General features: G+C 40.2%; 1 protein-coding gene across 1 annotated transcript; it reads right to left on the reverse strand.

The window, feature by feature from the left end:
• Nucleotides 1–2,968: 2,968 nt before the first annotated feature.
• Nucleotides 2,969–4,189, reverse strand: LOC131934632 (uncharacterized). The gene is made up of 3 exons (XM_059290702.1): nt 4,182–4,189; nt 3,646–3,931; nt 2,969–3,514 (listed from the first exon to the last, which is right to left on the reverse strand). The coding sequence occupies exons 1-3, from the start codon at nt 4,187–4,189 to the stop codon at nt 2,969–2,971; spliced, it is 840 nt and encodes a 279-aa protein (XP_059146685.1).
• Nucleotides 4,190–15,057: the final 10,868 nt, after the last annotated feature.

A 15,057-nucleotide genomic window follows, 5' to 3' on the forward strand; every position in this document is an offset into this window, starting at 1 on the left:
CCACTTCACCCCCTCACTACTGCCGTATATGGAAACAATGATTTATGGCTTTGGTCTTGAGGGTTTTATTGTATTTTCATATTCCATCGTCTAGCGATTGAGGGTTTGTGAATCAAACATAAAGCAAAGTACATCTAACATAAAATACGTTATCCTAAACATAAAACACGGTACTGTGAGAATGGTGTTGCTTTACCTTGATTGAATTACACATTTGTATGGATGCATTTTTAATTAAATGTTTCTAATTAAAGGTCAAGAAACCTAAAGACATTTAATTTTGTCAAACTTAGAGGTTAACACAAATAATGCCTAAGCAGTTACAGCGGTTTTTTCGCACCAACTATATATATATATATATATATATATATATATATATATATATATATATATATATATATATATATATATATATATATATATGTATGTATATATATATATATATATGTGTGTGTGTGTGTGTGCGTGTGCGGGTGTGTCAAAAAATCGTGATTTTTACAAATCTCGACGGTTTACCAGTGGCGGGACTAGAAAAAAGGGCTGAAATTTCATATATAAGTATTTTATCAAAATCGTAGATCCGTATCAACTTTTGGGCGATTTCCGATAACCGGAAGTGGTACTTTTTCTACTTTGAATTTTTCAAAAGCCTATAACTTGAGTACTATTTCAGATAGATAAATGAAATTTCACATGTAAGTAAAAGATCTAATTCTCTACCTTCTGTCAAATTTTGAGTAATTTTCGTTGACCGGAAGTACTAATTTACGCTATTTCCGATTTCTCAAAAAACGCATGTAAATTTATAAAGTACTAATAATATTGCGCACTATTATGTACTTTTTTATTTGGCGTTCACTTGGTGTGCAATTCTTTTGTCTACGAGATTTTATTCTATTTTAAAAATTTTAAGTATTTAAAATGGATTAAAAATCATGTCTATAGCCCGAGTTCCCATCCCCTGTTGTTTTATATAAGAATATTCGAGAATGTTTAGGGGAGATCACTCCCAGTTTATTTTTAAAGTTTAGGGGAGATCGCTCCCGGTATATTTTTAAAGCGGAGATGCGGCTATCACTGGAGTCATCTGCATTCAGCTACAGATTGGAGAAAAAGTCGTTCTGACCACAACAAAAGATGCGAGAGTTATCTTTTAAGACGGGCTGATCGTCTTGTTGACGTCAGAGGCTCCAGGTAATCGTGATGTGAAAGATGTTTATTTAACAGGTGAGATAAAATGTTTGTGTAGGATATGACATGGTTTTGTTTATAGAATTAACAGTCAGTGTTTGTGTGGGTGGTGGTGGAGTGGGGAGGGGGGGGGGGGAGATAACGAAAAATTATCAGAGGCGATTATGACATCGTTTTGTTTATGAAATTTACATCCATTTTTTTTTGTGTGGCTGGAAGGCGGGGGGTGGGAAGAGACATGGAAAATAATCCTGATGCAGGAAACGCGAATCACAGCCCCCCCCCCCTTCTCCTTTCCAACAACCATTTTCGTGTCGCGGGCTGTTGTGACCTTCAACAGCTGATTGCTAATTACAAGAGAAGCAAAGGCTACACGTTCGACGTAGATGTTGCTCCAGAATTTATAATTGAGTGTGTTTTCGTAAAGTATACATCGTCAAGATCTAGGTTGCTCCATATGTACAATACCCCGCTTGTTTCAAATAACACTAGTGGTTTACAAGCAGCTGTGTCTGTCTTGATGATATATTTTAAAAGAGTTATATATTTTATATATATATATATATATATATATATATATATATATATATATATATATATATATATATATATATATATATATATATATATATATAAAGGCCTACACTTGGATTTTTAAAATAGTTGACATTGATACTATAATAGTGTGAGCGACATCCTATAGACGAGCACTTTAATTTGGTTTAAATGAAAGCATAATTATTTAAACTGTAATAGTCTAATTCATTTTATCTACTGGATTTTTAAAAAATCCTTTGCAGAGCAGAATTAATCGATCAAATCACAGACGCATTACCATAGCAACGGCATTGTGTGATAAGATCACAGCGCCATCTTTGACGTCGTGTGCAAATCTCAAGGTGACACATTGATCGGCCTTTCTGACATAATGGTCGGCCTTACTGACATGGAGGTCGGCCTTACTGACATGGAGGTCGGCCTTACTGACACATTGGTCGGCCTTACTGACACATTGGTCGGCCTTACTGACACATTGGTCGGCCTTACTGACATGGAGGTCGGCCTTACTGACACATTGGTCGGCCTTACTGACACATTGGTCGGCCTAACTGACATAGTGGTCGGCCTTACTGACACATTGGTCGGCCTTACTGACACATTGGTCGGCCTTACTGACATAGTGGTCGGCCTTACTGACATAGTGGTCGGCCTTACTGACACATTGGTCGGCCTTACTGACACAGTGGTCGGCCTTACTGACATAGTGGTCGGCCTTACTGACATAGTGGTCGGCCTTACTGACATAGTGGTCGGCCTTACTGACATAGTGGTCGGCCTTACTGACATAGTGGTCGGCCTTACTGACATAGTGGTCGGCCTTACTGACATAGTGGTCGGCCTTACTGACATAGTGGTCGGCCTTACTGACATAGTGGTCGGCCTTACTGACACATTGGTCGGCCTTACTGACACATTGGTCGGCCTTACTGACACGTTTGTCGGCCTTACTGACATGGAGGTCGGCCTTACTGACACATTGGTCGGCCTTACTGACACACTGGTCGGCCTTACTGACATAGTGGTCGGCCTTACTGACATAGTGGTCGGCCTTACTGACATAGTGGTCGGCCTAACTGACATAGTGGTCGGCCTTACTGACACATTGGTCGGCCTTACTGACACATTGGTCGGCCTTACTGACACATTAGTCAGCCTTACTGACACATTGGTCGGCCTTACTGACACATTGGTCGGCCTTACTGACACATTGGTCGGCCTAACTGACATAGTGGTCGGCCTTACTGACACATTGGTCGGCCTTACTGACACATTGGTCGGCCTTACTGACATAGTGGTCGGCCTTACTGACATAGTGGTCGGCCTTACTGACACATTGGTCGGCCTTACTGACACAGTGGTCGGCCTTACTGACATAGTGGTCGGCCTTACTGACATAGTGGTCGGCCTTACTGACATAGTGGTCGGCCTTACTGACATAGTGGTCGGCCTTACTGACATAGTGGTCGGCCTTACTGACATAGTGGTCGGCCTTACTGACATAGTGGTCGGCCTTACTGACATAGTGGTCGGCCTTACTGACATAGTGGTCGGCCTTACTGACATAGTGGTCGGCCTTACTGACACATTGGTCGGCCTTACTGACACATTGGTCGGCCTTACTGACACGTTTGTCGGCCTTACTGACATGGAGGTCGGCCTTACTGACACATTGGTCGGCCTTACTGACACACTGGTCGGCCTTACTGACATAGTGGTCGGCCTTACTGACATAGTGGTCGGCCTTACTGACATAGTGGTCGGCCTAACTGACATAGTGGTCGGCCTTACTGACACATTGGTCGGCCTTACTGACACATTGGTCGGCCTTACTGACACATTAGTCAGCCTTACTGACACATTGGTCGGCCTTACTGAGTGGTCGGCCTTACTGACATAGTGGTCGGCCTTACTGACACATTGGTCGGCCTTACTGACATAGTGGTCGGCCTTACTGACACAGTGGTCGGCCTTACTGACATAGTGGTCGGCCTTACTGACATAGTGGTCGGCCTTACTGACACATTGGTCGGCCTTACTGACATAGTGGTCGGCCTTACTGACATAGTGGTCGGCCTTACTGACATAGAAGTCGGCCTTACTGACACATTGGTCGGCCTTACTGACACATTGGTCGGCCTTACTGACACATTGGTCGGCCTTACTGACATAGTGATCGACCCTTATAACATACACAATATAACAATCACATTCAGATCTTACTTTTTTATACAAATAATTATTTTTCATCCTCAGCTGCTGGTGTTATACTTTTTGTTTCAACTTTTCTTTTCAAATATAAACAAGTACATCATCATATATATGTATGTTCGTTAGTCTGTAACATAATTCAAACTTTTACAAAAATGTTTATAACAAGAACAAAAAGGTGAACTATGTGGGAAAATAAAATGCCAGCGTTAGTTTAATACCTTGCCATGTTCGCTTTTAGTATTCATAATCATCATAATTCCTTGGTGGCCCCTGAGGAGCAAAGGGCCGCTTTTAGTATTAGTTTTCATCATTGGCTTGTGAAGACTGATACAGATTTACGATAGTAATACTTTTTTTCGGACAAGTACTTTCATTCATTTAAGATAATTTACTTTTCAGTATACAGAGTGTCTTACCAAGTTTCAATTTATACCTGAAAATGCTTTTTTTTTTCTGCGTCGGACATGTAATTTACATCGTAAAAATGCATGTGTAATTTTTTTTTAAAGTTGAATATCTATTGTTATTTCGGAATTATAAATCCCCCAAAAGGTTCTTTATTTTGTTTCATTTGTGATTCATAATAAGCTTTGGATATTGTGCGTTTCATTTCGTCTTCTCCCTCATCTTACATTTGTTTTTTTTTAGTAATTATGTAATTCCAACACTTGGGTCTTCAGAGTCGTCAAATTTTGGCTTGTTTTATTTTTCTTTTATCTTTTTCTCTCGTTCTGTAACCCATGCAGAGGCGTAGCGACCCTTCCCGGCCCCCGGTGACAAACTTTTCGATTTGCACCCCCCCCCTCAAGATTTCGATTTGCACCCCCCTCAAGATTTCGAATTTTTCCAACCCATTTTGGCGCCCCCTAAGGTCGGCGCCCGGGGACATATGTCCCCCCCCCCCCTCGCTACGCTACTGAACCCATGGCCAAGTTTAGCCAGGCTCTGACGTTTATAACATTACCAATACATAATCCGATTTTTTCTTACAATAGCAGTCCTTAGGTACAATTTCTTCACAGAACTTAGCAATGTGCAATGTACTGATTTTAATTTGAAGTCTGACTTTAACGGACTTGTTAGTAAAACTTGCCTTTACATTTTGCTCTGTTATAGAATCAAGACCACCTAGAGTCAGATACAGCTTCATAAATTTGTCTGATTCGTCCCAGGCACAGTAGCGTGGGGGGGGGGGGGGCGGAGGGGGGACATATGTCCCCGGGCACCGGCCTTAGGGGGCGCCAAAATGGGTTGAAAAAATAAATTGAAAGGTTGAGGGGGGTGCAAATCGAAAGTTTGAGGAGGTAGGTGCAAATCGAAATCTTGAGGGGGGGGGGGGTGCAAATCGAAGGGTCGCTACGCCTCTGCTGAACGTTCTGATGTGCATGTCTTTTCTTCAATACCTTTTGTTGCTAAGGCAGCTTTTGCTTCCAAACTTAAGATGTCTATTTTAAGTCTATCAATTTCTTTTAAAAGACTTTCCTGAACTTTTGGACGTTTGGCAGACTTGTGTAGGAGCTCATACTCTGCTAAGCAATGTCTTGATAAAGCTCGTCTAAAGATGTAATTTTTTTTTTCTTTTTTTGTTGCTGTAATTAATAGAACTACGATTTTTTCGGATATCTTAGTAAAGAATATATAATTTTAGACAGCCTATTTAGATAGAAAGTAATTTAATACATTAGTGTGTTGAAGGTTTTGATTTAAGGATTTGCGTTAGTTATTCTGATAAAAATAAACAATCAATACAACTAATTTGACTAATCGTTAATTATATGTGTTTTTGCTTTGTATTATATAAACGTGCGCTTTTATGTTTAGCTCGAAAGAAATATTAGACTAATTATTGTAAGAGGATTTTAGTTATCTCCCCACACAATAATGTCAAAGTTATCTCCCTGCATCACTAAATAATTTCTAAAAGAACAAAACCCGTGTTTTACTTCAATAATTTAAAATACTTATAATACATTTCTTTATATATATATATATATATATATATATATATATATATATATATATATATATATATATATATATATATATATAACAATTCATCAAATTATACTCAAACCCTAATCATTGCTTATACTACCCAAATACAAACAAAATATGACAAACTAACACAAACACTAATCTTAACCCCTACCTATTCTACAGCCTTCGTTCCCTCCCCAATTCACATACTTGAATTAATAATCAGGATTTTGAAAACCGATTCTTTCAATCGCATGCGACTATCGGCGCGCTGTAAGGGTTTTTGGGTATTCACTGTATAACAATAACATACGCAGCAATAAAAGCGTATAATGAGGCTTGGACGCGGGTCTATATTAGAGGGGTGGTAGCGAAAGGGGGGGGGGGTACATATGTCCCCGGGCGCCGATTTGAGCTGCAGTTTTGTTGAAAGTGTGTCCCCGGGCGTCGGGAGGGGTTGCTACGCCTCTGCCCTATAGAGGCACTGAACGGGTGGGGAAAATTATTTTTAAAAAAAAGTTCATTTAGATCTAGAGCTGCTTACTGAATTATACACAGTCAAAGGTTAAGAAAATAGACAGCTATTTGGATTTTCAGACTTATATAGGTGTTTTCTACAACAATTCTTGACACTAAAGTAAAACCTGTTACAGGATCAAGTAAGTAGTAGTAAAGTTCCCTTCAGATAATTCAGATAATTCCCTTTCAAACCTGACGGTCTACGGGGCAAGTGAAGTAGAGTTCACTTGTTTCTGTGACCTCGGCATATGAAGGGATACTGCGGTCAGCATTATGCCCTTTACTTTCCCTAACGTGAGTTAGGTACCCATCAGAGCTAGGTGAACTCAGGGACGGTCTACTGACTTGAATCCGGATTCGAACTCGAGACTTTTCGGGTTAGCAGTTTAGCTCTCTGGGTTCGTCCATAAATGACGTCACATCCGTAATTTTGTGACGGTGTGTGATGTGGGGGAGGGGGTGGGGGGGGAGGGGTGTTCAGATGGTGTGACGTCACACTTTTGCATTATAAAAAAGCAATATTAGAAAACGAATTTTAGCCGTTATTTCGCGTTTTAGAAAACTGTCCTAATAAATTGTAATAGGAATTGATTAAAATACTCTATGTTGACAGAACTCAGAATAGATTTTGGAGGAATATCGATGTTTAAAGAAAAATTCAACAGCAATTTTTTTTTTGGGGGGGGGGGGTAGGCTGAAGTGTGACGTCTTTTAAGGATGGTGGGGGGTCTGGCTTTTTGTGACGATGTGTGACGGAGGGGAGGGGGGAGGTAAAAATCGTCAAAACAGTGTGACGTCATTTAAGGATGACCCCCTCTACCCTTGTTTATATGATAGTGACTGGTAAAAAAGAGTCATCCATATTTTCAACTGGGAGGAGGGAGGCGCTTTTTCGTAAACCGGAATAACAATACATAAATGGGGGGATGGCTGGATCTATGTAACGATTGGATGTCATTCGGTCTATTTAACTGTAGACTAAATAGCCATATATAAAACATCCCTCTCATTAGCTCCTAACCATCATGCCTGTTTTTCATTAACATATGACACAACTTCCTTAGTCATTTAATTATTTTAAAAAAATATACACATTATTTATTAATCTATAAAGACACTAACATATGCATAAACATACACTTAAACATACATACAGCGATGACAGGATTTCGTTATTATATGTATGTATATATGTATATATATATATATATATATATATATATATATATATATATATATATATATATATATATATACATATGTATATAATTGAGCAGAAAATAATGGATTTTGTTTACAAAAACAAAGTGTACAGAAAGAAATGTTTGAAGAAATACCAGTGTCTGTATGACAGAGATAGCCAAAAATATTTCCGTTTGTTGTTGGATCAAAGACTGTATGCACACGCCCAGCGATGTGTTTGTTTGTTGTAAACTGCTGTTTCGGGTCTAGTGCACCGAAATTGATCACGTGATTGTTGGCTTGTGATTCTGGTGCGCACGTACCGTGTCTTTTGTTCCGCTTGAAGATATTAGTAAAGCAACCTAGAACTCGATGGGTTTGGGCCTCAACTCTTTTATTTAGTTTGTTTTCAGCCGGGTATATTTTTATGTAGGGCTATTAAAACCCATTTGAATAAAATAGACTATGTTTGTACTTGTTTTTCTTCGAGTACACTTTTGATCTACATTATGTGTTGTGAGCGTGAACCGTCATACATTTGTGTAAACAGTCGGCGGGTGTATTTTCAAGAACACGAAGGGAAGTAATTCTATTGAAAGGGACTTACTTAAATGTGTAGAAATAAAAATAAAATAATTCTATAGGACAAAACAACTTACAAGCAGAGGAAAACATAAGAAGTGGCGTTAGGCTGTTTTGATAAAACTCGTTTTAAATATTATACAGCTTCAAAGATTTTTTTTGCTGTATTTTTTTACTGCTTTTAACTGCTTGCTGCTAATTAAGTGCTAATTTAGTTGCTTTCTATTATCAGATAATTTAACATCTGTGATGAGCATTATCGTAAGAAGCTCAACAACGTACCCTCTCTAACCTCACCAAAACTTGCTTGCTGTGTTGTATGTGATATGATCTATCTCTGATCGTATTAAGTTAGACGAATGTACCTCGTATATTTATTAAAATCAGAAGCACATCTGACTTTCTGGAATTGAACAAGCGCCCAGGGGTTTTAAAAAATGTGAATTTATATTTTCTTGAAAAAATGTTTACATAACTTTGATGCACCCTTCATATATGTATCTTAAACCAATATGACAGATTGTCAATCTATCTGAAATAAGTTTGGTGGTCGATTACCCTGATAATCTTAAGTAATATTTTATTTGAATTATGTTTAGTGATATATGAATTACATTTAGAAATGTATTATTCTCAATTAAAACTCATATTTTATCATAATCAAAGTGTCTGATCTATTATCTTAATTAAGTTTACTTTTCGATAATCTTAATTCAATTAAGTGAAGCATTATCCTAATTGAATTTTCTAGTATATTATCTTAATTAATTTTTAATGACCTAAGACTTTAATTAGGTTTGATAAAGCCGTATCTTGAGCGTCAAACATTACAGTAGAAATGTGTGTCTACTGTCTAGTAATCATATGGTAGATGTATGATGGTGTAGTGGGCTGTACCAGCATGGATAGGGCGGGGTGCAGTGTACATATGCAGAGGCGTAGCGAGATGGGTGCAGACCGCACCGGTTGACACCATTTAGGGGGGGGTGACACCAAAGCAAAAAAAAATAGCAAAATATATAGAGAAAAATGATAATTCGAGTGTTAAATAGTGTTTTAAGAGGTTCAAATCGAAAGTTTGAGGGGTGGGGGGGGGGGGGGGGGGGGGGGGGAATGTGCAAATCGAAAGTTTGATACGGGGTGCAAATTCAAAGTTTGAGGGAGGGGAGGGGTGCAAATCGAAAGTTTGAGGAGCGGGTGTAAATCGAAAATTAAAAGTTTGTCCCCGGGAAGGGTCGCTACGCCTCTGAGGGGTGACACAATTAACAGCCGCACCGGGTGACACCCGACCTCGCTACGCCACTGTACACATGTACAGATGTACTCAGATGTATGGTCTATGGGGCTGTACTGATGTATTGAACGTGTAATGATCTAAGTCAGCTCTATATATAGGCTGCGGTATTGAGCAATATATATGTGTATATGTACTCAACAAACCATGCGCGTATGTTATGAAGTTGATCAACGGAGCTGTTATGGGAGACACATCTCATTTATGGCTGCCTTGATTGAAAATGTCAAAAATCTTATTCCGTCTCTAGATGGCTGGAGAAATCTCTGGGATACAGTTTCAAATTGGATGGTTGGAGTAGACTAGTGGCGTATGCAGGGAGTGTTTGGGGAGGGGGGGGTGTCATAACCATACATGGACCCCGACCCGCAAGGCATGATTAGGAGTGTTTAAAAACAACGAATTTTACCCATACCTACTTAAATTTGGTCTGGAATATATCTGTATCTATAAATCTCTCTATCTATGTGATAGAGATGGTATGATACATATCTACATGTAAGTATATATGTTTATATATACATATATATGTATATATATACACATATATGTATATATATACATATATATGTATATGTATTTATAATATGTATATATATATATATATATATATATATATATATATATATATATATATATATATATATATATATATATATATAATCCCTCCCCCCCCCCCCCCCCCCCCCCCCCCGACTCCTCACCACGACTAATTCTTGGCAACGCAATTGTAACACTGCATTGATTTGGTTTCTTGGAGTCTCAGATGGGAAAGTGTAACATGGAGGAGAGAGGGGAGACCAACATCCTAGGATGAGTGAGATCTATATATTTTTGTTAGTGTTATGTTAATCTAAAACATTGATCGTTTATTTCGAGGGATATTTTCTACTTAAATGGTTGTTGAAAGAGGACAAAGACTGGTTTTGAAGTTGGGTCAAACTTAAAAACAACCCCCCCCCCCTCCCCACCCTCCTCGCCCTAGCCCTTGCCCAGTAACAAAAACAGTTTAATTTAAATTTTAGCGCTGCTACTGTGTCAGAACAATTGAATACACACAATTTTAAAAGTAACATAAAACAAAATCATGTTTGTGTTATCATAAATGAGTTTCGGTACTTACCCTGTGTGATTTCATGGTGTGTGGGGCAGAATGGTTGTGGGTTCTGTTACTTTTTTTTTCAATATTAAGCTTGGTCACTCATAATAAGAAGTGTTCTAAATACGAGTCACATATTGTTGAGTTGGTTGTTTGAACTTCTCTGATCTCGACGGCTGTGTAATCTTTAGTCAGACAGAGAGGTGAGTTGAGGTCAGTATGTGTGGGGGTGGGGTCAGTATTTGTGAGGTGTGATCAATTCGGGTAGTCAGTTAATAGTGTTTATGATGTGCTGGTGAAGATTGGTCGGTAGCTGGCTAACAGGGGGGGGGGGGTATGGGCTACATTGAGCAGATAAAGTAGAGCTCATCTTTTTCAATCACCTCGGTAGACTGGAAAGATTGTGTGGTCAGCACTATGCCAGCCGCCTTAGCATTCCTCAACTTGAGCCAGGTACCCATTAAAGCTGAGTGGACTCAGGGACGCCCAACAGACTCGAGCCGAAGATCCGAACTCGAGATTTTCGTGTAAACAGCGTAAGCTCTACGATCCGACCACGTAGTTCCAAAATGTGTATGGAACACGTATTATTAGGTGTCACGGGAGCTTAGACACAGTGAATAAAGACATTCCTATATCACTTCTCAAGATGCACATGCATTACAAATCTTGTCAACTTTTTAAAAATTTCCTAATCATAAGAAAGACTCATTAATTTATAGAAATCACGTGACATCAGATGGCGCATGGCTGAATCCTATTTGTTGTTTTTTTTATGTTGCTGTCATCCTGGCATCTTTCAGACAGGATTATCATCTTCAGTTACATCAACACGGAATCATGGCATCGCAGAGATGGGTGATGGTAAAATATATTGAATGGTACAGGGTGTTTAAGTCATGTATGGGGTCTACACGTGTAGTTTGTGTGGTCTATGCATGTGGTTGGTGTGGTCTATTTGTGTGGCTGGTGTGGTCTATGCATGTGGTTGGTGTGGTCTATGCGTATGGTTTACACGTGTTGTTGGTGTGGTCTATGCATGTGGTTGATGTGGTCTATGCGTGTGGTTGATGTGGTCTATGCGTGTGGTTGGTGTGGTATATGAGTGTGGTTGATGTGGTCTATGCGTGTGGTTGGTGTGGTCTATGCGTATGGTTTATACGTGTGGTTGGTGTGGTCTATGCGTGTGGTTGATGTGTGGCTGATGCTGGTCGCTTATATACCTTTTTATCAATTGACAACTGATGCGCTCTCTGGTCATTTGACAACTTGAAACTCTGGATGTTTCAATCTGATCATCTTACTCTGACCATCTCACCCTAAACATCTCACCCTGACCACCTGACCACCTCCCCCTGACCACCTGACCACCTCACCCTGACCACCTGACCACCTCCCCCTGACCACCTCACCCTGACCACCTGACCACCTCACCCTGACCACCTCACCCTGACCACCTGACCACCTCACCCTGACCACCTCACCCTGACCACCTGACCACCTCACCCTGACCACCTGACCACCTCACCCTGACCACCTCACCCTGACCACCTGACCACCTCCCCCTGACCACCTCACCCTGACCACCTGACCACCTCACCCTGACCACCTCACCCTGACCACCTGACCACCTCACCCTGACCACCTCCCCCTGACCACCTGACCACCTCACCCTGACCACCTGACCACCTCACCCTGACCACCTCACCCTGACCACCTGACCACCTCACCCTGACCACCTCCCCCTGACCACCTGACCACCTCACCCTGACCACCTCACCCTGACCACCTGACCACCTCACCCTGACCACCTCACCCTGACCACCTCACCCTGACCACCTCACCCTGACCACCTCACCCTGACCACCTGACCACCTCACCCTGACCACCTCCCCCTGACCACCTGACCACCTCACCCTGACCACCTGACCACCTCACCCTGACCACCTCACCCTGACCACCTGACCACCTCACCCTGACCACCTCCCCCTGACCACCTGACCACCTCACCCTGACCACCTGACCACCTCACCCTGACCACCTGACCACCTCACCCTGACCACCTCACCCTGACCACCTGACCACCTCACCCTGACCACCTGACCACCTCACCCTGACCACCTCCCCCTAACCCTCTACCAATCAATCAATCTGACCACTGGACCGTGAAATCGAATACTTATGATTAGCTCGCCTCACTTCTAATCCTGTCAGCCAATTTCTCGCCTGACTCCGCTATCGATTTGACCAGACAGAACTGTAAGCCAGTGTAGACAACAAACTGCTCTCTCAAGGTCAAGGCTGCTGCTTGACCTGCACTCTTCGATCCTAAGTGGGGTTCAGAAAGTATTGAACTTTACAAAGGGCGGATACCGAATGTGTAGTTTCAGAAGAATTCTACTTCACCTGCCATAGTTACCTTTTGGGATTAAGAGGTTACTTGACATTATGTTTGTTGTTGGGCGGGCTGGGGGAGGGGAGCTGGAGGGGTGGGGGACATAGAACTACAAAAAGCACAAAGATTAATTTTTAAACACAAAAAAATAAATAAAATAAACAACTATTCAAAACACACCCAAAACTATTCAAAACATAAATAACATTTCACAGCATACAAAAAGCAATCCACGGCATAAAACATAAATAACAACTCACAACAGAAAACATTAAAAAAAACTATTTACAATACAACTCACCAAAAAAAACAACGCACAACACAAATCATAAAGCAATTCCCAACAAAAAAGATAACCAACTACTTAACAATGTATGTGGCATAATTTATTTTTAAAAATTTACATTAAGTCTGTACATAATCAGAACATCTAACACATCAGAACGAGATAAGATTCTTGCAATAAAAAATAGGTCTTTGAAAAATCAATAAATCTCTTTAAAAAAACTCGTTATATTGAATTGTGAAAGAAAATTACAAACGATGAAATATACATATGCTTTGATGTAGATTTAGCAAATAAAAAAAGTTTTTTTTTTTTTTTTTTTTTTTTACATTCGATGAATTCATTTTTAATATTGAAAAAAAACCGTCGAATTATTGATGAGAAAATGAGTCGACGAGGTGAAATAATTGAATAAGTGCTGATTAAAAAGTGTAACCGGTGCAGATTGTGACTCGAGTTTCTGAATCACTAATTAACTAATTAGCAGGTGATTCTGTTAAACGGATTTAAAAAACTTAAATGACAATTGGAAAATTTAGGAAAAAAATGTATACAGGGTTAATTTATTTAAGGTGTGGGTGTGTGTAGAATAAATGGAATGCACAAAGTAGTGAACTGGTAATTAAAATTAATGATGATAAAAATGTTGCTATAGTTATATTTTTTGTTTAAAAAATGGTATTTTCTTTGCAAATTTTGCATGCTTTTTTTTAGTTTATTATTATTATTAATTAATCAATTTTGTATACGTCCCAAACATTTTGGTTGTGTACAAATTTGTTGTTTTAGATTTTAAAATGTCCAAAACTCAGTGTTAACACGTCCAGAAATCTGTGTTGTGTTAAAATGTCGAGCCCGTTTAAGTTGAGATAAGACTAAAACGGCCAGGCATTCTGTCAGACACATCGTGGTCACATGATCCCCGCCGCTCTTCTCCAACTAGACGTACTCTTATTCCGTAGAATCTAGTCCTATTCCGTAGCCCTATTCCGTAGCCTATTTCGTAGCCTATTTCATAGCCTATTTCATAGCCCTATTTCTTAGCTCTATTTCATAGCCCTATTTCGTATCCTATTTCGTAGCCCTATTCCGTAGCCTATTCCGTAGCCTATTCCGTAGCCCTATTTCGTAGCCCTCTTTTAGCCTATTCCGTAGCCCTATTCCGTAGCCCTAGTTCGTAGCTCTAATCCGTAGCCCTATTTCGTAGCCCTATTCCGTAGCCCTATTTCATATCCGATTCATTAACCTTATTCTGTATACATACCTAGTTTCCCCCTTACCGTATCCCCAGCTTCATTCTCTCCAATTAAAATAAACAGTCAACTTTTCCCCTGCCTAAGCCCCAACTACAGTCCCTGACCCCCCTCCCCCCCAAACCCCAACTACAGTATCTATACCCTCCCCCTTACCCTAACTACCGTCCCCGACCCCTATACCCTTACTACAGTCCCTGACTCCCTAAACTCCAACCACATTCCTTGACCCCTTAAACCCCAACTACGGTCCCTGACCGTCTTTACTCCAACAAGTTACATTAACCATCGACCCCCCCCCCCCCGCCCACCCCCAAGTCTGCCTCTGCGAAACATCAAAGGTTCCCCCCTCTTTAATTTCTTCGTGTGATAACATTTAATGACCGGACATCTAGGTGAAATTTAAACAACAGACACTATACCCCAACCTTAAGAAAGAAAACCCGCATACGAAGAATTTTAAAAAATAGCACATGATTTTAATATAAAAAACAAACATAAACAAGA

This window comes from Physella acuta, unplaced genomic scaffold, assembly GCF_028476545.2.
Source record: "Physella acuta isolate Inbredline_101_S28 unplaced genomic scaffold, ASM2847654v3 ptg000114l, whole genome shotgun sequence".
Lineage (NCBI taxonomy): Eukaryota > Metazoa > Mollusca > Gastropoda > Physidae > Physella > Physella acuta.